Source organism: Scyliorhinus canicula, chromosome 13 (assembly GCF_902713615.1).
Source record: "Scyliorhinus canicula chromosome 13, sScyCan1.1, whole genome shotgun sequence".
NCBI classification, from domain to species: domain Eukaryota; kingdom Metazoa; phylum Chordata; class Chondrichthyes; order Carcharhiniformes; family Scyliorhinidae; genus Scyliorhinus; species Scyliorhinus canicula.
Window position 1 is genome coordinate 155,288,820 of NC_052158.1, and position 22,757 is coordinate 155,311,576.

The window sequence follows — 22,757 nt, forward strand, 5'->3', positions numbered from 1 at the left end:
ATACAGCCACCTGAGAGGGCAAATTGGGGTCTCGGTTTAACGTGTCACCTGAAGCCCCGTGACGGTGCAGCACTCCCTCGGTTCTGGTAGTGCGCCTTGACCTCACAACCTACTGTCGCAGAGGCCGGAGAGCTGCCCTCCGCCCCCTGGTCAGCAATCCCAGCAATCAGCGCTGCATTCTGTCTCTGACTCTCAACAAGTTCAAACAGGCAATCCAGAAAACTGCCCCTTCGATTAAGCAGCATTGGCGTTGTGAACTTTATTTTTATTCAGTCACGGGATGTGGGCATCGCTGGCTAGGCCAGCATTTATTGCCCATCCCCAGTTGCCCTGGAGAAAGTGCTGGTGGGCTGCCTTCTTAAAACTCTGGAGTGTTGGCAAGGTCATCATTTATTTACCATTTTCCAGTTTCCCTTGAGAAGGCGGTGGTGAGCTTTCCTCTCGCACCGTTGCGCTCACAGGTGGTGTCAATCTGGATTAGATACTCAAGTGTCTGGAGTGGGATTTGAACCTACAACCTTCTGACATAGAGATGAGATTGCTACCCACTGAGCCACCAAGGTAAAGGAGAGGCTATAGAGGAGGAGAGACAGATATCCTAGCAGGGAGGCTTGTTCACGCTACTGGACAGGGTTTAAATTAATTTGGAGGGGGGATGGGATCCAAAGTAACAGTACAGTGGGTGAGGAGATGGAGTCAAACATGGAGGCTAAACCAGGCAGGTCCAGTGGTCGGAGCAAACAGGGGTATGATAAGGCACATGGGAGGATTGGGAGGCTAAACTGCATTTATTTCAATGCAAGGAGTCTGATGGGTAAGACTGGTGAACTCAGAGTGTTGATCAGAAGGTGGAATTATGACATTATTGCAAACACAGAAACTTGGTTCAAATAAGGACAAAACTGGCAGCTGAACATCCCAATGTTTAGAAGTTTAGAAGGGGAGGTAAAAGAGGAGGGGGGGATTGCATTATTGATTAGGAATAATGCCACGGCAGTACTCAGGGATGATATATTTGTAGATTCCTCAAATTAAGCCAGATGGGTAGAATTTTCAACAAGGGGGTGATCCCATTGCTGGGAGTGTACTAAAGGCTGCCAAACAGTCAGGGAGAGGGAGAAGGGCAGAAATGTAGGCAATTCACTGAGAATTGTAAGAAGAATCGGGTAATAATAGTTGGGGATTTCAACTTCCCCAGTACTAACTAGATAGTCAAAGTGTGAAAGGTTCAGCGGGTTGTACAGCAAGATCTAGATCATTAATGTAAATCACAGAACATACAGTGCAGAAGGAGGCCATTCGGCCCATCGAGTCTGCACCGACCCACTTAAGCCCTCACTTCCACCCTATCCAATAACCTCGACTAACCTTTTTGGTCACAAAGGGCAATTTATCACGGCCAATCCACCTAACCTGCACATCTTTGGACTGTGGGAGGAAACGGGAGCACCCGGAGGAAACCCACGCAGACACGGAGCGAACGTGCAGACTCCGCACAGACAGTGGCCCAGCGGGGAATCGAACCTGGGACCCTGGCGCTGTGAAGCCACAGTGCTGTCCACTATGCTACCGTGCTGCCCAGGGAAAACAAGATTCCAAAGATACAACTAATAGGTCGGTAGAAGACCCTTGGTCTCTTTTCAACCCGTGATTCCTCATGTCGAAGGCAACTGAAAAAGTGACTTGACGGAAATACGAGTGCCAGATTCAGAACCAAAAGTATGATTGAGTCAGTAGAAGCAGGAATGCCAACTGAGTAAGGTGCAGAGGGGAAGCTGGAAGTATGTGACAGGAAGTGGAAGGTGAAGAGGATAGGGTTGAAAAGGAGATGCAGATGGTTAGGAAAATGAGAAAGAGCTTGGAGTTGGAAAAGTGAAAGTGGTCACTGCAGACGGCGGTGGGAAACTTACATACGACTGAGGCTGAGTGAGGACATGAGGATGCTCTGTGCGTAGGTCCAAGGGAGACCTCGGGGAAGATACGATGAGGATGCTCTGTGCATAGGTCCAAGGGAGACCTCGGGAAAGATACGATGAGGATGCTCTGTGCATAGGTCCAAGGGAGACCTCGGGGAAGATACGACTGCAGGCTCGGAAGATTGATAAACAACTAATCTGTAAAGGGAATGGGCGGCACGGAAATTGAGAGGAACTGGGGGCGAAGACAAGATAGTGCACGGTAGCACAGTGGTTAGCACTGTTGCTTCACAGTGCCAGGGTCCCAGGTTCGATTCCTGGCTTGGGTCACTGTCTGTGCGGAGTCTGCACATTCTCCCTGTGTCTGGATGGGTTTCCTCCGGGTGCTCCGGTTTCCTCCCACAGTCCCAAAAGACGTGCTGTTAGGTGAATTGGACATTCTGAATTCTCCCTGTGTACCCGAACAGACGCCGGAATGTGGCGATGAGGGGATTTACACAGTAACTTCATTGCAGTGTTAATGTAAGCCTACTTGTGACACTAAAGATTCTTATTATTATGAAATACAGTGTGTAGCTGCAGCGTCTGGGGGGGGGCGGGGGGCGGGGGGGTGATAGCTTTGTGAGGGGAAGAAGTAATAAACTGGTGAGGGCCAATAGGAAAACAGCTTCTTCTTGTTGTAACTCAATCTGTGCGCCAACTAACCGGGCAAACAATAAAGGAAGAAATCGAGAAAATTCAGGTCCGCATTGGGAAAGTACAATTAGTAATCATCAAAAGAAAATCTTACTTTTGCATGCATTGGGTTTCAAATGAACTGCAAGCACCTGTGGTGGAACTAACTTTTGGAAATTTCACACTTGTCCCTGGGCAATTAAATTTCACTCAAATCCAATTAAAATTGTAGTCAGGCCAGCCAAGAAGGGACAGCTCGATCCAACTACATTCAGGGAAAGGCTGCTAATCAGCTGAAAGTCAGCCCATTGCACCCAAAACTTTACTCTAATCGTCATTTCCTCTCATACCAAAACTGATCTGCTTGCTCAGGTGATAAGCAGCAGTAAATCTGCGCTGCCACAACAGAGTCTTATCTGTACTTGCCAGGCGTGCAAACACTAATGCCACCAACGATTCTCCAGCTCTTTAACTGCGTGCATCATTAATGCCAGTGACTTTGATGCCTGTAGGTGGATAATCCAATTTTAAACCATCCATGTTTAAACAAAACAGATTATGGCCACCTCAGGCTCTTGAGAATACTGATCGGCAAGATTTGCCAGTAGAGAAAAATGTAAATTACCTCATTAGAGCATTCCGGAATGCTTCAGAATCACACAGTCGATGAACTGGGGAAGGCTGAAACTTACAGGATACTGCGAGGCCTGGATAGAGTGGATGTTGAGAGGATGTTTCCACTCAGAGGACAAACTAGAACCAGAGGACACAACCTCAGACTAAAGGGACGATCCTTTAAAACAGAGATGAGGAGGAATTTCTTCAGCCAGGGGGTGGTGAATCTGTGAAACTCTTTGCCGCAGAAGGCTGTGGAGGCCAAATCACTGAGTGTCTTTAAGGCAGAGGTAGATAGGTTCCTGATTAATAAGGGGATCACGGGTTGTAGGAAGAAGGCAGGAGAATGGGGATGAGAAAAATATCAGCCACGATTGAATGGCGGAGAAGACTCGATGGGCCAATCCGGATCTTTATATAGTGTACTGACACAATAGTCATCTTTAGCAGCAACGTGCCCAGCTTTTGTTCATTAACTGTTCAGTCAGGACCTGGCCATTCAGCCCCTCAAATCGGTTCCACCATTAATTAGATCAGGATTTATCTACACCTCAATTCCATTTACATGGAAAACTCAACCTCCAGCATCCACAGGGTGGGGAAAGTGTTCCAGATTTCCCCTATTGCTTTGTGTGATGAATTGTTTCGACACTAAACTCACAAAGGTCAGATTAGGAGCAGGGGTCGGACACTCACCACTCTGCCAGTCAATGAGATCATGGCCAATCCGATTGCGGTCTCAACCCCACATTCTTGCCCACGCCCGGTAACCTTTCAAGCCCGTGTTAAATCAAGATTCTCGGCCTTAAAAATATTCGAAGACTCTGCCCTTTGGGGAAGAGGTCCAGAGACTCGCTAACCCTCAAGAGAAAAAAATGTATCCTCGTCCCTGTCTTAAATGATCGACCCCTGGGGGGGTCACGTGATGCAAACGCGGGAATAGCAGCATTTCCCTGGGCTCTGTCGCTACTCATCCTTTAATCCCCTCATTCACTGGGCGTACACAGCCCATACTTACCTAATCCGGGAGTGGGAACACATTATGCCCCCGGAAGATTTAAGGCTGAGCATTCGTGACAAAGCGATGAGGAATCCGAAGAAAATCATTGACAAAAATTTATTTTAGGAAGGATGTGGATGCTTTGGAGAGGGTACAGAGGAGATTTACCAGGGTGCTGCCTGGGCTGGAGGGCATGTCTTATTAAGAAAGGTTGAGGGAGCTAGGGCTTTTCTCACTGGAGCGAAGAAGGCAGAGAGGTGACTTGATAGAGGTGTACAAGGTGATGAGAGGCATGGATAGAGTGGATAGCCAGAGACTTTTCCCCAGGGCGGAAATGGCTGTCACGAGGGGACAGTTTTAAGGTGATAGGAGGAAGGTATAAGGGAGATGTCAGAGGTAGGTTCTTTACACAGAGAGTGGTGGGTGTATGGAATGTACTGCCAGCAGGGGTGGTGGAGTCAGAGTCATAGAACATTGCAGCGCAGTACAGGCCCTTCGGCCCTCGATGTTGCGCCGACCTGTAAAACCACTCTAAAGCCCATCTACACTATTCCCTTATTTAAGCGACTATTTAAGTCACTACTTAAGCGACTCTTGGACAGGCACATGGACAGCAGCGAATTGAAGGATATCGGTTAGGTCGATCTAAGATTAGGATAAATGGTTGGCACGACATCGTGGGCCAAAGGGCCTGTCCTGTGCTGTACTCGTACATCTCCTCTGAACTTTGCCCCTCGCTGTCAGAAACAGCAGGGGTGGAGACGACGCCTCAACATGGTGGCTTGATCCTCAAACGGGTTCTCCCTCCGGCAGTCTCGAAGGCACGGCAGCTGATGACTACTCATATTATTTAAGTCGTTGACGATAAACTCGGTTTATTGGCGCAGAGGATCAGTGTTCATGAGATTGAACTGCAGAATACGAGCAAGAGGCCGGATGGAATGGAGGAAAGGATCCTCACTGTCGAAAATGTACCTTCCTCAGTTGAGGCCCGCTTGCAAAATCAGCTACGTGGTATGTCAGAATTCCTGGATGGCCTGGAGAACTGAGGCTGGAGCCAAAATGTCCGGGTCTTCAGTTTGCCAGGAGTGGAAGGGAAGCTCCCTGTTAAATTTGTTGAGAACTGGCTGTCATGTTTTCTCCAACTGGACATGAAAGTTAGGCATATCGCATCCTGTCTTTGAGGCCTAGCGACAATCAGCACCCTGTCCCATAATTATTCATTTTCGTAAGACCATAAGACATAGGAGCAGAATTAGGTCATTCGGCCCATCGAGTCTGCTCTGCCATTCACTCGTGGCTGATATTTTCTCATCCCCATTCTCCTGCCTTCTCCCCATATCCCCTGAGCCCCTTATTAATCAGGAACCTATCTATCTCTGCCTTAAAGACTCTCAGTGATTTGGCCTCCACCACCTTCTGCGGCAAAGAGTTCCACAAATTCACCACCCTCTGGCTGAAGAAATTCCTCCTTATCTCTGTTTTAAAGGATCATCCCTTTAGTCTGAGATTGTGTCCTCTGCTTCTAGTTTGTCCTCCGAGTGGAAACATCCTCTCCACATCCACTCTATCCAGGCCTCGCAGTATCCTGTAAGTTTCAATAACATCCCCCCCTCATCCTTCTAAACTCCGAGTACAGACCCAGAGTCCTCAACCGTTCCTCATACGACAAACTCTTCATTCCAGGGATCATTCTTGTGAACCTCCTCTGGATCCTTTCCAAGGCCAGCACATCCTTCCTCTTAGATACGGGGACCAAACTGCTCACAATACTAAAAATGGGGTCTGACCAGAGCCTCATACAGCCATAGAAGTACATCCCTGGTCTTGTATTCTAGCCCTCGCGACATGAATACTAACATTGCATTTGCCTTCCTTACTGCTGACTGAACCTGCTGAATTATTCATTTTCATAACTTTGGAGACAGTCAAAGAGCATTGGAAGCGGCGATGTGTAAGGGGGCCTTGCTCTATGAGGGGGCGACGGTCTCTTTCCTCCAAGACTTCTCGGCAGTGACACAGAAGTGCAGGGGTTTCGATTCAAGGCTGAAGGAGTGAATTATCCTGCTACACTGAGGGTGGTATCCGACACTTCTGCAAAAGACATTCGACAATCCAACTAATGCCTTGGCTTTTGTGAACTCTGTGGGAGGCAATAATCCAGAGCAATAACCTGCAGTTCACTGTAAAACCCGGACTCCAACCCTTGTCCTATTAATTCCTGCCTGATCTTATGTTGTTATCTATCATGTTACCATGGGCAGCACGGTAGCAGAGTGGTTAGTACTATGGCTTCACAGCGCCAGGGTCCCAGGTTCGATTCCCGGCTCAGGTCACTGTCTGTGCGAAGTCTCTCCGTGTCTGCGTGAATTTCCTCTGGGTGCACCGGTTTCCTCCCACAAGTCACGAAAGACGTGCTGTTCAGTAATTTGGACATTCTGAATTCTCCCTCTGTGTACCCGAATAGGTGCCGGAATGTGGCGACTAGAGGCTTTTCACAGTAACTTCATTGCAGTGTTAATGTAAGCCTACTTGTGACAATAAATATTACTATTATGTGGTGATAATTGAGCACTACAATGAACGTTCTATCCTTAAGAATGTTGGGGACTTCCATTCACTTTAAATGTTGTCAGAATTGCCGAGCAGAAAATTTAAAAAAAATTTAGAGTACCCAATTCATTTTTTTCAATTAAGGGGCAATTTAGCGTGGCCAATCCACCTACCCTGCACATTGTTGGGTTGTGGGGGTGAAACCCACGCAAACACGAGGAGAATGTGCAAATTCCACACGGGCAGTGACCCAGAGCCAGGATCGAACCTGGGACCTTGACGCCGTGAGCCAGCAGATATCTTTGTAGCATCCTTGAGCACGGGTGAGGTCCCTTTGTTTAAGAAGGGTAGCAGGGATAATCCAGGGAATTATAGACCTGTGAGCTTGACGTCAGTGGTAGACAAACTGTTGGAGAAGATACTGAGGGATAGGATCTATTCACATTTTGAAGAAAATAGACTTATCAGTGATAGGCAGCATGGTTTTGTGCAGGGAAGGTCATGTCCTACAAACCTCATAGAATTCTTTGAGGAAGTGACAAAGTTAATTGATGAGGGAAGGGCTGTAGATGTCATATACATGGACTTCAGTAAGACGGTTGATAAAGTTTCCCATGGCAGGTTGATGGAAAAAGTGAAGTTGTATGGGGTTCAGGGTGTACGAGCTAGATGGATAAAGAACTGGCTGGGCAACAGGAGACTGAGAGTAGCGGTGGAAGGGAGTGTCTCAAAATGGAGAAAGGTGACTAGTGGTGTTCCACAGGGATCCGTGCTCGGACCACTCGTTTGTGATATAGATAAATGATCTGGAGGAAGGTATAGGTGGTCTGATGAGCAACTTTGCAGATGATACTAAGATTGGTGGAGTTGCAGATAGCGAGGAGGACTGTCAGAGAATACAGCAAAATATAGATAGATTGGAGAGTTGGGCAGAGAAATGGCAGATGGAGTTCAATCCAGGCAAATGCGAGGTGATGCATTTTGGAAGATCTAATTCAAGAACGGACTATATGGTCAATGGAAAGAGTCCTGGGGAAAATCTGGGATTTTCCCAGAGAGATCTGGGAGTTCAGGTCCATTGTACCCTGAAGGTGGCAACGCAGGTTGATAGAGTGGTCAAGAAGGCACACAGCATGCTTGCCTTCATCGGACAGGGTATTGAGTACACGAGTCGGCAGGTCATGTTACAGTTGTATAGGACTTTGGTTAGGCCACATTTGGAATACTGCGTGCAGTTCTGGTCACCACATTACCAGAAGGATGTGGATGCTTTAGAGAGGGTGCAGAGGAGGTTCACCAGGATGTTGCCTGGTATGGAGGGTGCTAACTATGAAGAAAGGTTGAGTAGATTAGGATTAATTTCGTTGGAAAGACGGAGGTTGAGGGGGGACCTGATTGAGGTCTACAAAATTATGAGAGGTATGGACAGGGTGGATAGCAACAAGTTTTTTCCAAGAGTGGGGGTGTCAATTACAAGGGGTCACGAGTTCAAGGTGAGAGGGGAAAAGTTTAAGGGAGATGTGCGTGGAAAGTTTTTTACGCAGAGGGTGGTGGGTGCCTGGAACGCTTTGCCAGCGGAGGTGGTAGAGGCGGGCACGATAGAACAAGTGGTTGGCACAATTGCTTCACAGCTCCAGGGTCCCAGGTTCGATTCCGGCTTCGGTCACTGTCTGTGCAGAGTTTGCACATCCTTCCCGTGTGTGCGTGGGTTTCCTCCGGGTGCTCCGGTTTCCTCCCACAGTCCAAAGATGTGCAGGTTAGGTGGATTGGCCATAATAAATTGCCCTTAGTGTCCAAAATTACCCTTAGTGTTGGGTGGGGTTACTGGGTTATGGGGATAGGGTGGAGGTGTTGACCTTGGGTAGGGTGCTCTTTCCAAGAGCCGGTGCAGACTCGATGGGCAGAATGGCCTCCTTCTGCACTGTAAATTCTATGATAATCTATGATTTAAGATGCATCTGGACAGATATATGAATGGGTGGGGAACAGAGGGAAGTAGATCCTTGGAAAATAGGCAACAGGTTTAGATAAAGGATCTGGATCGGCGCAGGCTGGGAGGGCCGAAGGGCCTGTTCCTGTGCTGTAATTTTCTTTGTTCTTTGTTCTACTAACCATTGCGTCACTGTGCTGCCCTGCTGAGCAGAAACTTATAGCCAGGTTCCGCACACATGAGTACAGCCTTAACAGGGACCTCAGATTCATGTCGCATTACATTCACCCCCCTCATCTGGCCTGGGCTTGCAAAATCCTACCAACTGTCCTGGCTTGAGACAATTCACACCTCTTTAATCTGGGGTTACCCCTCTCTCCAGTTGCTCCGCCTGGACCTGTAAAGACTTAATTACCTGCAAAGACTCGCATTCAAAGTATCATCTTGCATCTTTGACTTTGTCTATATATATGTTTCTGGAGCCCAGCTCTTCATTCACCTGATGACGGAGCTGTGCTCCGAAAGCTAGTGATTCGAAACAAACCTGTTGGACTTTAACCTGGTGTTGTAAGATTTCTTACTGTGCTCGCCCCAGTCCAACGCCGGCACCTCCACATCCTGACAAATACGTGGTAGGGTCACTGCCAGGAGTGGGCGAGTGATTTAAGTCCTAATTGGTAGGGCCAGAACGCGGGAAGAGCATTTAGAAGTCATTCTTATTCTGGCATATCTTACCTCCTCTTTTTTGAGGGAAATGAATCCTTGAAACGATGGAAAGTTTGTCGGGATAGTCGCACAGGTCCTCACATGTGGTGATGAATGCCCCCTTAGAGCTAATGAGTGTGAATTTTGGGGTTTTAATTTTATTTTGGGGTTAAAGAATTGTTAACTGGTCGCTACAAAGGTACAGGCAGGTCTCATATCCGAGGAAAAGAATGTGCCATCGCTGCCTCTGGTATAACTGGAGTCGGGGGACATGTCAGGCACAGAAATCTGATCCGATATTGTCTTTGTGCTGGATGAGCAATGGCGGGAGCCGCTTTGACAATTTGCTTCTGGAATGTGTGGGGAGTACATCATCCTATTCGGAGAAAAAAGATTTTGTCTTTCCTTAAAAGAGAGAGTTGACAAAGCTTTGGTGCAAGAAACTCATTTAGGTGACAAGGAGCATTTAAAGTGGAAGAGGGACTGGACTGGGGTGGGGGCAGGTGTTTTTTTGGCCTCGTTCTCGACCAGTCGTCGAGGTGTCGCAGTGCTCGTCAAAAAATATGCCTTTCAAAATGGAGGACTGTGTGTAGGATGAGGGGGGTAGACATATGATTGTCAAGGGACTGTTATATGAGGAAATTGTCTCGATAATGAATGTATACAGCCCACCAAAGTATTCCCCTGATTTTGTTATTAAAGCCTTCATGCACTTTGTCGAATTGACTTTGGCCAGTTCCTTTATGGGTGGGGACTTCAGCTGTCATGGTAACCCTTGGGTGGACAAACTCCTAGTATGGACGCCACAGTGATTAGCACTGCTGCCTCACAGCTCCCCGTGTCTGTGTGGGTTTCCTCCGGGTGCTCCGGTTTCCATCCACAGTCAGGAGAGGTGCAGGTTAGGTGGATTGGCCATGCTTTAATTGCCCCTTAGTGTCCAAAAGGTCAGCTGGGGTTACTGCGTTATGGGGATAGGGTAGAGGCATGGGCTTAAGTAGGGTGCAGATGTGCCGAATGGCCTCCTTCTGCACTGAAGGGATTCTATGAACCAGAAATCCCTCTGCCCAACATGCGTTAGGGCTTTAGCATCGGTTTGCAAGGAGGTGGGGTATTGGGATGTGTGGAGAACACTGCATCTTAAGGCTAGCCACCAATGTCGTACTGGAACTGACTATTGCTTCATGCCAAATACAATACTCCAGCAGGAGGCTTCGTCCTCCTCCCCCCCTCGTGATTTAGGTCTTGGAGACTTAACTCGTCTTTGCTCGAGAATCATACCTTCACCTCATGCTTTAAGACCAAATTTGATCTCTTCTACTCCTGTGGAAAACCTGCAAGACCTATGCTAGGGGGCGAGTCATTTCACATACGGCCGACAAAAGGTGTAAGACACTGGAACAATAGCGCCGGTTGGAAGTAAAATTGACTGAAACAGAGGGGGAATATGGTAGGGATCGTAACCGCTTGTTACTGAAAGACATGATTGTAATCTGAACTGGCGTTAGATTTCTTGTTAACTCAATGAATCTATTGAGAGGCGTTTAAAGCTTGCCAAACAATAGCTGTATGAGTTTGGAAACAAACCAAGTGCCTGGCTTCTCTTAATGGGAAGAGAGAGCTGACTCTAGGGCTATCCTCTGTGCTACACTCCCAGGGTAATAGAATGATTAAAACAGAGGATAGTAACAAGGCATTTAAAGATTTCTATGCCAATTTACATAAAACAGACCAGCCTGGGGATGCATTGACACTTACGGAGTGTTTCTTCCTCTCCTTCCTCAAACTCCGAACAATCTCCGAGGACCAAAGGTCAGTCCTGAAAGCTCCTACTTCTCGGCGGGAGGTGGCTCTATCCGCGAGGGAGCTTCAACTGGTATCGCCCCCGGGGCCTGATGGTTTTGGATGTGAATCCTTCAAGGAATTTAAAGACTTGCTTGTGAATCGGCCGATCGTGGTGTACAGTCCCCCATTTGAAGCAGATCTGCTGCCGCAGGAACTCCGTGAAATTAATATTTCCTTAAATCTGAAGGAAGGCTAGAATCCAGAAGGGTGCGTATCCTAGAGGCCACTTTCGCTCCCGAATGTAGATTTGAAATTGTTCTCTCAGGTGTTGGCGTGGCACCTGGAAGGAATTATCCCTGAGCTCATCCGGGACGATCAGACTGTGTTGTTCATAAAGGGCCGGAGTTTGTGTACCAATGTCAAGAAGTTCTGAAATGTCATTCAGGGCAGCACGGTAGCACAGTGGTTAGCACAATTGCTTCACAGCTCCAGGGTCCCAGGTTCGATTCCGGCTTGGGTAACTGTCTGGGCGCAGTCTGCACATCCTCCCCGTGTGTGCGTGGGTTTCCTCCGGGCGCTCCGGTTTCCTCCCACAGTCCAAAGATGTGCGGGTTAGGTGAATTGGCCATGCTAAATTGCCCGTAGTGTCCAAAATTTGCCCTTAGTGTTGGGTGGGGTTACTGGGTTATGGTGATAGGGTGGGGGTGTTGACCTTGGGTGGGGTGCTCTTTCCAAGAGCCGGTGCAGACTCAATGGGCCGAATGGCCTCCTTCTGCACTGTAAATTCTATGATAATCTATGAAAAAGTTCTTTCAAAACGGGGCTTTAGTTGGGCTGGTGACCTGCTTGGATGCAGAGAAAGCTTTTGGTCGGGGGGGAATGGAATTATTTATTTTACAGGCTGCAGAAGTACGGGTTGGGAAGAGAGTTTGTTAAGTGGACACAAATGATTGATAAAAGTCCATTGGTGGCAGTTCGTACTCGCGGTTATTGGTCAGACAATTTTCTGTCTCCAGCGAGGGAGGGCTACCCATTATCCCCGTTACTGACCACAACAGCTATTGAGCCCCCAACAGAGGCAATTGGACAGGATCCCTTAGTTTTTGGGCTACAGAGTAAGGTTAACGTTATACGTGAATGGCGTGTTGCTATTTGCATCTTAGCCGGACGTTTCCGTTTCTGCTATTATTGATGTGGTGGGTAGATTCAGCCTTTTCTGGGGTTACAAAATTAATTTAGCAAAGTCTGAGGCTACGTCATTAGGAGGACTTAGAGCAGGGGTGGGCAAACTTTTCCGTGCAAGGGCCACATTCAGAAATTCACAATTTTAAAGGGCCGCATAGTATATTAAGTAAAATAATCACTTCACCCGGTTATGATTCTGGGCGCCTCATATAGAACATAGAACAGTACAGCACAGAACAGGCCCTTCGGCCCTCGACGTTGTGCCGAGCAATGATCACCCTACTCAAACCCACGTATCCACCCTATACCAGTAAGTAACCCATTAACCTTAAAAAAAAATAATTAAAAATAAAAAATTTTTTTTTTTTTTTTTAATGACTTGGTGGGCCGCATAAAGACCTTTGGCGGGCCGCATGCGGCCCGCGGGCCGTAGTTTGCCCACCCCTGACTTAGAGGGAGGTCTCCCTCGCTTGCTAATCTCCCATTTCGGTGGTCCCCTTCAGGGTTTAGATATTTGGGTACTGTCGTTACCCCCTCCTTTGGACATTCGTATGAGGCAAATCTCCCCCCTTTACTCACGTCTATTCAGTGGGACCATTGGCCGTCCTTGGGCAGGCTAGTACTGATTGAGATCAATGTGTTGCCTAAGTTACTGTATCCTTTACAGATGTGGCCAATTTTGTTGTCTGCTCAAGTCCTAACGGAAATCAAGACTTTGATAAGTTCATTTATATGGAGTATTAAGAAATCTCGCTTGAATCTAGCCAAACTGCAGCTCCCTAGCTCAAAAAGAGGGGGGGGGGTTAGGGGCTTCAAATATTAAAATGTATCCGTTAGCTTCTGATCTCAGATTCATACGGGATTGGGTCAGAGAGGACCCCTCCTCTATTTGGCTCGATATTGATGCAGGCCAGTTGGCATGGTCCTTCCAGGTCCTGTTGTTTTGCAGATATTTCAAGGCTGGGTCTGTCAAGTGTGAAAATGCTACACTTATTAGTACTCTGTAAGAGCGTGGAGGATGGTCCATCAGCTGTCAGGGAGATCAAAGTTAACTTCTGCTCTCTCTCCCATTCAGGGTAACCCAGAATGCCCACCATGGATTCGATATCTGGAGCGACAGAGGTATTTGTATTTTGGGCGACGTGTTTAATGGTGCTTCCCTGTCATCTCTTGAGAACAGTACGAAGTCTTACAACACCAGGTTAAAGTCCAACAGGTTTGTTTCAAACCACTAGCTTTCGGAGCACTGCTCCTTCCTCAGGTGAACCTACCTCTTCATTCACCTGAGGAAGGAGCAGTGCTCTGAAAGCTAGTGTTTGAAACAAACCTGTTGGACTTTAACCTGGTGTTGTAAGACTTCTTATTCTGCTCACCCCAGTCCAACGCCGGCATCTCCACATCATCTTTTGAGAAGGCATGTCAACAATTTGATAGTCAAAGATACTCCTTTTTTCCAAGTATCTCAAGAGACTTTATCCTTAATAAGACAACCTTGCATCCTGATGCTTCCATCTCCCCGGTGGAAATCCTGATATTCATGGAACCTAAGCAATTAATCAGCACGTTTTATGACACTTTATGTTCTGGATCCTGTGTGAGTATATTAGAAACCCTACGGTTTTGGGGAAAACCAGTGGGCTGAACAGCTGACTTGTAAAGCAGAACAAGGCCAGCAGCGCGGGTTCAATTCCCGTACCAGCCTCCCCGAATAGGCGCCGGAATGTGGCGACTAGGGGCTTTTCAAATTAACTTCACTTGAAGCCTACTCGTGACAATGAACTATTTTCATTTAATTTCACTTTAAAAAAAAACTTTGCAGTGAATATCGATGAGGAGATTTGCGATAATAAATAGGAAATTGCCCATAAAATCTCAGTCTGTAATGGAAGAAAGGAGACTCATTTCAAGGTATTGCACCATCTGAATGTAACGCCAAGATTGAGACACAGATTTGACCCTTTTCTATCTGCGCATTGCTAAGAATGCAAGGTAGTCAAGGGAGTCTATTTACATTGTCTGGGGTCCTGCGCCAAAATTACATCCGACTGGTCTGATATACTTGAAGAATTGAGAAGATATTCAGTACAGCCTTGAAATCTGATCCATTCTTCCACATTCTGGGTTCCCAGGTAAGAGAATCATTGATGCAAATTTAAAAAAAGACTGCATAATATCCTAACCTTTGCAGCATGGAACAACATCCTTTGCTCCTGGATTAGCGATGAATATCCTTCAATTCAGAAGTTTCATCGAACTATCATGGAATGTATCCCAACGGAGTTCCTACCTTACAAGCTCTGTTCTGAATCAATGCATTCTGAAAAGTATGGGACCACCATCTCAAATTTATAGATTCCGTAATCATGGAATTTACAGGGCAGAAGGCCATTTGGCCCATCGGGTCTGCACCGGCCCTTGGAAAGTGCACCCTACTTAAGTCCACGCCTCCTCCACCGTAACCCAGTAGCCCCACCTAACCTTTTGGACACCAAGGGCAATTTAGCATGGCCAATCCACCTAACCCGCACATCTTTGGACTGTGGGAGGAAACTGGAGCACCCGGAGGAAACCCACGCACACACGGGGAGGACGTGCAGACTCCACACAGACAGTGACCCAAAGCGGGAATCAAACCCGGGTCCTTGGCGCTGTGAAGATCATAGAATTTACAGTGCAAAAGGAGGCCATTTGGTCCATCGGCTCTGCACCGGCCCTTGGAAAGAGCACCTCACTTAAGCCCTCACCTCCACCCTAATAATAATAATCGCTTATTGTCACAAGTAGGCTTGAATAGGAATTGAACCCACGCTGCTGGCTTTGTTCTGCATTACAAGCCAGCTGTTTAGCCCACTGTGCTAAACCAGCCCCTATTCCCGTAAACCAGTAACCCGACCTAACTTAAGGGTAGTTTAACATGGCCAATCCACCTAACCGGCACATCTTTGGACTGTGGGAGGAAACCGGAGCACCCGGAGGAAACACACGCAGACAGGGGGAGAACGGTGAAGCAACAGTGCTAACCACTGTGCTACCGTGCTTGAGCTGAAGAGTGCGGGGTTAAGTCTAAATAACAGCCTCTGCTGTTAAAGGCCCTTTTACACTGGAACTTAGCTGGGTATCTAACCGGATGGTGGGTTACTGAGTAGCTTTACTCTGCATTCTGTCTGTCCTGTCTTGGATGAAGTGCTCAATGCTACACCATGCCGCTCCCCACACTAATCAGTGTGTTGAGTGCGATAGTCAGCTGCTACAGTCTCGGAGACAAGCCTAGCCAGGACGACAGCAGCACTGCTGTTCCGTGAGGAGTGCGTGGGTGTTTCTAAACTTCAGCCAGAACTGTTCTTCGGCGACGAGGGAATAGAGGTGAAAGCAAAATCAGGTAGTTCCCTGGGAGAAGAATTCCAAGACGATGTGCAGAGCGGCACAGATTATTCCCGCAGTTTTATAACAAGGGATTCTCTGTGTTGATCACTGTGAATAAAAATAGGACCACACCAAAGCAGCCAGCAATTGCAGTTCCCATTTCATTGTGAATCCCAGTTACATTTCCAGATCCCAACCTTCCATGAATTCTATCCTAGGCAGAACGGCATTCCCACATTCCTGTGGCTGCGGGGTGCAATCTCATTTTGTGAACCGCATAAATAACCAACAGTCAAAAAAAAATCCAAGCAATTAAGAATACTTCTCAGCAAGGGTATTAGGAGATTATGGAACCGACAGGCGCAGACAGAATTAAGATGCAGATCACTCTTGATCAAAGTGAGCAGGGGAAGAAGCTCGAGGCGCTGAATCGACTCCTCCTGCTCTGTCACAGTGCATCTGTGTCATTTGGGCAAGTGAAGTGAGGAGAGCTCACTCCTGTGATGAGGAAGGGTCGCCTGCCCAATAACAAGAATTTTCAGCATGCAAATTAGACTGCATTGGCAGAGGATTCTGGCAGTGAAAGGATTGTTCACACCCAGACAGACTTCATCCGTTTCCTTGTCAAGTCAAAATCTGTGACTGCCAGGAACAGATTCTCCCTCAAACGGTGCTGATGGCTCAGATCCAGAAAGCAGGTTCCGATAAATAACAACTCATTAAATTCCCCAGCAGAATACCCTGATCCATTAGTTACATCTTCCCTTGTATAAATAAGTAAGACATTTATCCCACAGAGCTCTATAGCACAAAGATAAGAAGCTATTACACCCACTGTCCCTTTGCTAAAGCAACCTCAAACTAATCTCACTGCCCCACTCTCTCCCCGTAGCCCTGTATCAACCTCAAACTAATCCCACAGCCCCACCCTCTCCCCATAGCCCAGTATCAACCTCAAACTAATCTCACTGCCCCACTCTCTCCCCATAGCCGTGTATCAACCTCAAACCAATCCCACAGCCCCACTCTCTCCCCGTAGCCCTGTATCAACCTCAAACTAATCTCACTGCCCCACTCTCTCCCCATAGCCCAATATCAACCCCAAACTAATCTCACTGACCCACTCTCTCCCCATAGCCCAATATCAACCCCAAACTAATCCCACAGCCCCACCCTCTCCCCATAGCCCAGTATCAACCTCAAACTAATCCCACAGCCCCACCCTCTCCCCATAGCCCTGTATCAACCCCAAACTAATCCCACAGCCCCACCCTCTCCCCATAGCCCTGTATCAACCTCAAACTAATCTCACTGCCCCACTCTCTCCCCATAGCCCAATATCAACCCCAAACTAATCTCACTGACCCACTCTCTCCCCATAGCCCAATATCAACCCCAAACTAATCCCACAGCCCCACCCTCTCCCCATAGCCCAGTATCAACCTCAAACTAATCTCACTGACCCACTCTCTCCCCATAGCCCAATATCAACCCCAAACTAATCCCACAGCCCCACCCTCTCCCCATAGCCCTGTATCAACCCCAAACTAATCCCACAGCCCCACCCTCTCCCCATAGCCCAGTATCAACCTCAAACTAATCCCACAGCCCCACCCTCTCCCCATAGCCCTGTATCAACCTCAAACCAATCCCACAGCCCCACTCTCTCCCCATAGCCGTGTATCAACCTCAAACTAATCCCACAGCCCCACCCTCTCCCCATAGCCCTGTATCAACCTCAAACTAATCTCTCTGCCCCACCCTCTCCCCATAGCCCTGTATCAACCTCAAACCAATCCCACAGACCCACTCTCTCCATAGCCGTGTATCAACCTCAAACTAATCCCACAGCCCCACTCTCTCCCAAAAGTCCTCTTTTTTTCTCTGCACCAAACACGACGACAGCGTTGTAATGATCTCTGTCCCAGCCAAGCAGAACATTTCAGTTTGCAGCAACTCTCTGCACAAATACATTTCTCACAGGGACAGGAATGAGACATTCGCACTCTAGTGATCGTACATTGTCAGGGCTACGGGGGAAGGCTGGGTAAGGGCTTTAGAGAAACTGCTCCTTTGGAGAGCTGGTGCAGAGAAGATGGGCCAAATAATCTCTTGGTGTGCTGTGACCATTCAACGATTCTGGGATTAATTATCCTCCTGGCTACTGACCAGCAAACCAGGAGAATCAAAAACGCAGAGGAGGAGCGGTAGAAATAAGAGTGTAGCCGAGGGAAAGGGGGGTTTGGGGGCAAAGGGATTTCTCCCCCAACATGGCTCGACCCCAGAGGTGGAATCACAGAATTGGTACGGCGCAGAAGGAGGCCATTTGGCCCATCATGGCCCATTTGGGCAGCACGGTAGCATGGTGGTTAGCATAAATGCTTCACAGCTCCAGGGTCCCAGGTTCGATTCCCGGCGGGGCACTGTCTGTGCGGAGTCTGCACGTCCTCCCCGTGTGTGCGTGGGTTTCCTCCGGGTGCTCCGGTTTCCTCCCACAGTCCAAAGATGTGCGGGTTAGGTGGATTGGCCATGCTAAATTGCCCGTAGTGTCCTAAAAAAGTAAGGTTAATGGGGGGGGGTTGTTGGGTTACGGGTATAGGGTGGATACGTGGGTTTGAGTAGGGTGATCATGGCTTGGCACAACATCGAGGGTCGAAGGGCCTGTTCTGTGCTGTACTGTTCTATGTTCTATGTCCGCACCCGCTCACCGATTGTGCAAATCATCCTAGTTCCACTTTCCTGGAAGAATTCTCGTCGATGTTTATGCACTTTCTCCAATGTCTTCACATCCTCGCTAAAGTGGGGTGCCTCAGACTAGACACAACACTCTGAAGCTAACCAGTGACTTACACAAATTCAGCATTACCTCTTTGCTCTTGCACTCTGTACCCCCACTAATAAAGCTCAGGATACTCTATATTTTGTTGACTGTTCACTCAACCTATCCTGCCGCCTTCAATGATTTTATGCACATGCACACCCAGGCTCTTGTGCTCCTGAACTCCCTTCAGAATTCACAGTGCCCGAATCAGCTGGTATTTTAAGGTAGACCATTGTTCAGCAACTCTATGTCCTGCCAACCTTTGGCCCTAACTTATTCGGCCTTGATTCATTCCTAACCCAATAACGTTGGCTTTCCTTCAGTTAGATTGCGTTACTCTGGACTGTTCTATGCCCCTTTCCATCTAAACACATTATATAATGAATACTATCCCCTAAATGTTCACCAAGTGACATCTGATCTATTTGACACTATTGTTAAATATTCTTTCATGGGAAGTGGGCGCTGTTGACGAGGCGAGCAATTTTATTGCCCATCCCTAAATGCCCTCGAGAAGGGCAATTTCAAGAATCAGGATTTGCGGTCACCCAGCAACACAGCCCCTCCCCCAGTCACCCAGCAACACAGCCCCTCCCCCAGTCACCCAGCAACACAGCCCCTCCCCCAGTCACCCAGCCCCTCCCCCAGGCCACCAAGAACAGCCCCTCCCCCAGTCACCCAGCAACACAGCCCCTCCCCAGGCCACCATGTACAGCCCCACCCACCCTCCAGCAACACAGCCCCTCCCCCAGTCACCCAGCCCCTCCCCCAGGCCACCAAGAACAGCTCCTCCCCCAGTCACCCAGCAACACAGCCCCTCCCCAGGCCACCATGTACAGCCCCACCCCCCCTCCAGCAACACAGCCCCTCCCCCAGTCACCCAGCCCTCCACCGGGCCTCCAAGAACAGCCCCTCCCCAGTCACCCAGCCCCTCCCCAGGCCACCAAGAACAGCCCCTCCCCCAGTCACCCAGCCCCTCCCCTGGGCCACCAAGAACAGCCCCTCCCCTTGTCACCCAGCAACACAGCCCCTCCCCACTCAGGAAGCAACACAGCCCCTCCCCTAGCCACCATGTACAGCCCCACCCCCCTCCCCCCCCAGCAACACAGCCCCTCACCCAGCCCCTCCCCTGGGCCACCAAGAACAGCCCCTCCCCTTGTCGCCCAGCAACACAGCCCCTCCCCACTCAGGAAGCAACACAGCCCCTTCCCGGTCACCCAGCAACACAGCCCCTCCCCAGTCACCCAGCAACACAGCCCCTCCCCAGGGCCACCAAGAACAGCCCCTCCCCTTGTCGCCCAGCAACACAGCCCCTCCCCACTCAGGAAGCAACACAGCCCCTCCCCAGTCACCCAGCAACACAGCCCCTCCCTCAGTCACCCAGCAACACAGCCCCTCCCCCAGTCACCCAGCAACACAGCCCCTCCCCAGTCACCCAGCAACACAGCCCCTCCCCCAGTCACCCAGCAACACAGCCCCTCCCTCAGTCACCCAGCAACACAGCCCCTCCCGTCACCCAGCAACACAGCCCCTCCCCAGTCACCCAGCAACACAGCCCCTCCCCAGTAACAAAGCCCCTCCCTCAGTCACCCAGCAACACAGCCCCTCCCCAGTCACCCAGCAACGTAGCCCCATCAGCATCAATCCGTCAGCCGAGGGTGGCGTAGTGGATAGCACTGGGACTGCGGCGCTGAGGACCTGGATTCGAATCCTGGCCCTGGGTCACTGTCTGTGTGGAGTTTTCACATTCTCCCTGTGACTGCGTGGGTTTCACCCCCACAACACAAAGATGTGCAGGTTAGGTGGATTGGTCACGCTAAATTGCCCATTAATTGGGGAAAAAAGTAATTGGGTACTCTAAATTTTTTTTAAAAAATCATTCGGTCAGCCAGTGGAGTCGGTCTCCTGCGGCTTGGACCCGACATGTGTGTAGAATGTTCCAGTGCCCAAAGCCACACTGATACCACAGGCTTTTTGGAAGAAGAGTCACATTCAACGGAACACATGAACCGTTCCCCTCTCCACAGACGCTCCCAGACCTGCTGAGTATTTCCAGCACGCTCTGTTTTTATTCGAGATGTCGACGGGCAGTCTCTGGCTCTGCCGCGGAGCTTCACAAACCAGTGCACAGGGCCAGGGGTGTCACAACTTACTGTAATTACTGTTCTCGTCCTTGGTGCCGTTGATGCTGCCATCGGGCTGCATTTGTAGGTAGAAGCCTTGCTGGCTGAATAGTCGCGTCACTATACCTTTCAGCTGGGGGTCTGTCACAAAGGAAATAGAGGGGAAAAAAATAAAAGTTATCAAATGATTCAACATGAAAGGAGGCCACTCAGCCCATCGTACATACCTGTGCTAGCTCCTTGAATGAGCTATCCAATTAATCCCACATCCTTGCCCCTCTTTTCAACCATTTATTCAATCCCCTTTGGAAAGTTTCTATTGAATCTGCTTCCACCGGCCTTTCGGGCAGCTCATTCCAGACTGCAACGATGCCCTGCATCAAAACATTAGCTTCAAACCTTCCAGGAGAGATACATACATTTTTTTTAAAAAATAAGCTGCTCTTCCCTTGGCTCAGTTGGCCCATGGAACGAAGAAGAAGGGTTGTAGTAACTGGGAAAGGTTCCAAGTTTCACTTCCAGCGTTGAGGGGAGCCAGATTTCTCAGAGGGTGATTGCTTCTCTCCCCCACTCCGTCCAGTCTCCCCAGCTGGAACTACAGCCGACCAAAGAGTCACATACTTCAGGCAGGAGGAAGGGAGCAGCCGAAGCAAATATGGGTTGTCAAATCCTAGCAGACACAAGGCCGAAGGGCCTCTTTCTGCGCTGTAAGAGTCTATGACTCTGAGAGCTTTATCTCCCAGTGCTGAGACTGCGCAGCAGCACACGCACTCCTTTGCTGTTCTCCACGAAGGTGAGCGGACAACAGGTTGGAATTGGCTGCGATGAACACCCCCCGACCCTTTCCCTACCCCACTCCCAGCGTTTGCCACTGGTTGGACAGATCAGTGGAGCTTTTATCACATGGCCTTCAATTCCCATCCTCCTCCCATCAGTAGCTTTAGCCATCAGTCCTTTTGTTCCTCCAGTTTTCTGCCAGAAGGCAGATCTGACCCATAGCGTCACAATCTCCACCAGGTTTGGGCAAGGAGGCAGGTCCCAAATCCACCCCAGCCGGAACAGGGACCACACATCGTGCTGTTGGCACCAATCTGGCCCACACCGGTTGTCCAGTCGACTAAGCCAACCGGCCGAAGGGGTCCTGAGTTGCTGTGGCAACATATGTGCATGTTTAAGTTTGGAGCTATGAATGCACAGTGGGCTCAACAGCTGGCTTGTAACGCAGAACAAGGCCAGCAGCGCGGGTTCAATTCCCGCACCGGCCTCCCCGAACAGGAGCCGGAATGTGGCGACTAAGGGCTTTTCACAGTAACTTCATTGAAGCCTACTTGTGACAATAAGCGAATATTATTATTATTAGAGGCTCCAGCTTTCTTTCCGTTACATGGCTGACCTGGAATCTCCTCCCACTCTTACCACCTGTCATTGGTGTGTTGGAAAGATTTGCAGGTTGATAATCAACCTGTTACGAACACACCTTCCGTGGTCATCAAACCCTGGGGCGGGACTCGAACCAGGAACGTCAGCTCAGAGGCAGAGACACTACCCACGGCACCACAAGACCTCCAACATCAGTCCTCCCACAACAACTTGGAATGTGAATGGACCCTTGGTTAGCTGACTGGGTGATTCAAGTCAATTGTTCAAAGAAAAGTTCTAAAAGGTACTTTACTTTTAAGCCCCTACTTAAGTCCCAAGTTACCAAGAGGTTAATTTTCAATTGATGAAGACATCAAGACAAGGCTTAATGGTTGGTCACATTAACGCCCCCCTCCCCCCCCCCCCCCCCCCCCCCCCCCCCCCCCGCCATGGTCAGTCTGACCTTGTTGGCACCTGGATCATGTACAGAGGGTGTCACTCAGATTTACAAAATGGTTACAGTGCAGAATGAGGCCATTTGGCCCATCACGTCTGCAGTCAGATGATCCTGGAGAAGGGGGCAGCACGGTGGCATTGTGGATAGCACAATCGCTTCACAGCTCCAGGGTCCCAGGTTCGATTCCGGCTTGGGTCACAGTCTGGGCGGAGTCTGCACATCCTCCCCGTGTGTGCGTGGGTTTCCTCCGGGTGCTCCGGTTTCCTCCCACAG

The 22,757-nt window shown here is 49.1% G+C and overlaps 1 protein-coding gene and 1 long non-coding RNA gene across 10 annotated transcripts in view; one reads left to right on the forward strand and one right to left on the reverse strand.

The window, feature by feature from the left end:
- fgf12a (fibroblast growth factor 12a) overlaps positions 1-22,757 on the reverse strand; it is a 341,312-nt gene that overhangs the window by 138,618 nt on the left and 179,937 nt on the right. For all 9 annotated transcript variants that reach the window (XM_038817142.1, XM_038817143.1, XM_038817139.1 and 6 more), the window contains one exon: positions 20,699-20,809. In XM_038817142.1, the coding sequence (XP_038673070.1) occupies positions 20,699-20,809 (111 nt within the window). The remainder of the gene's footprint in view (positions 1-20,698; positions 20,810-22,757) is intronic.
- LOC119976560 overlaps positions 13,452-22,757 on the forward strand; it is a 46,391-nt gene continuing 37,085 nt past the window's right edge. Inside the window, exon 1 of the long non-coding RNA XR_005462940.1 lies at positions 13,452-13,483. This is a non-coding gene — a long non-coding RNA (uncharacterized LOC119976560). The remainder of the gene's footprint in view (positions 13,484-22,757) is intronic.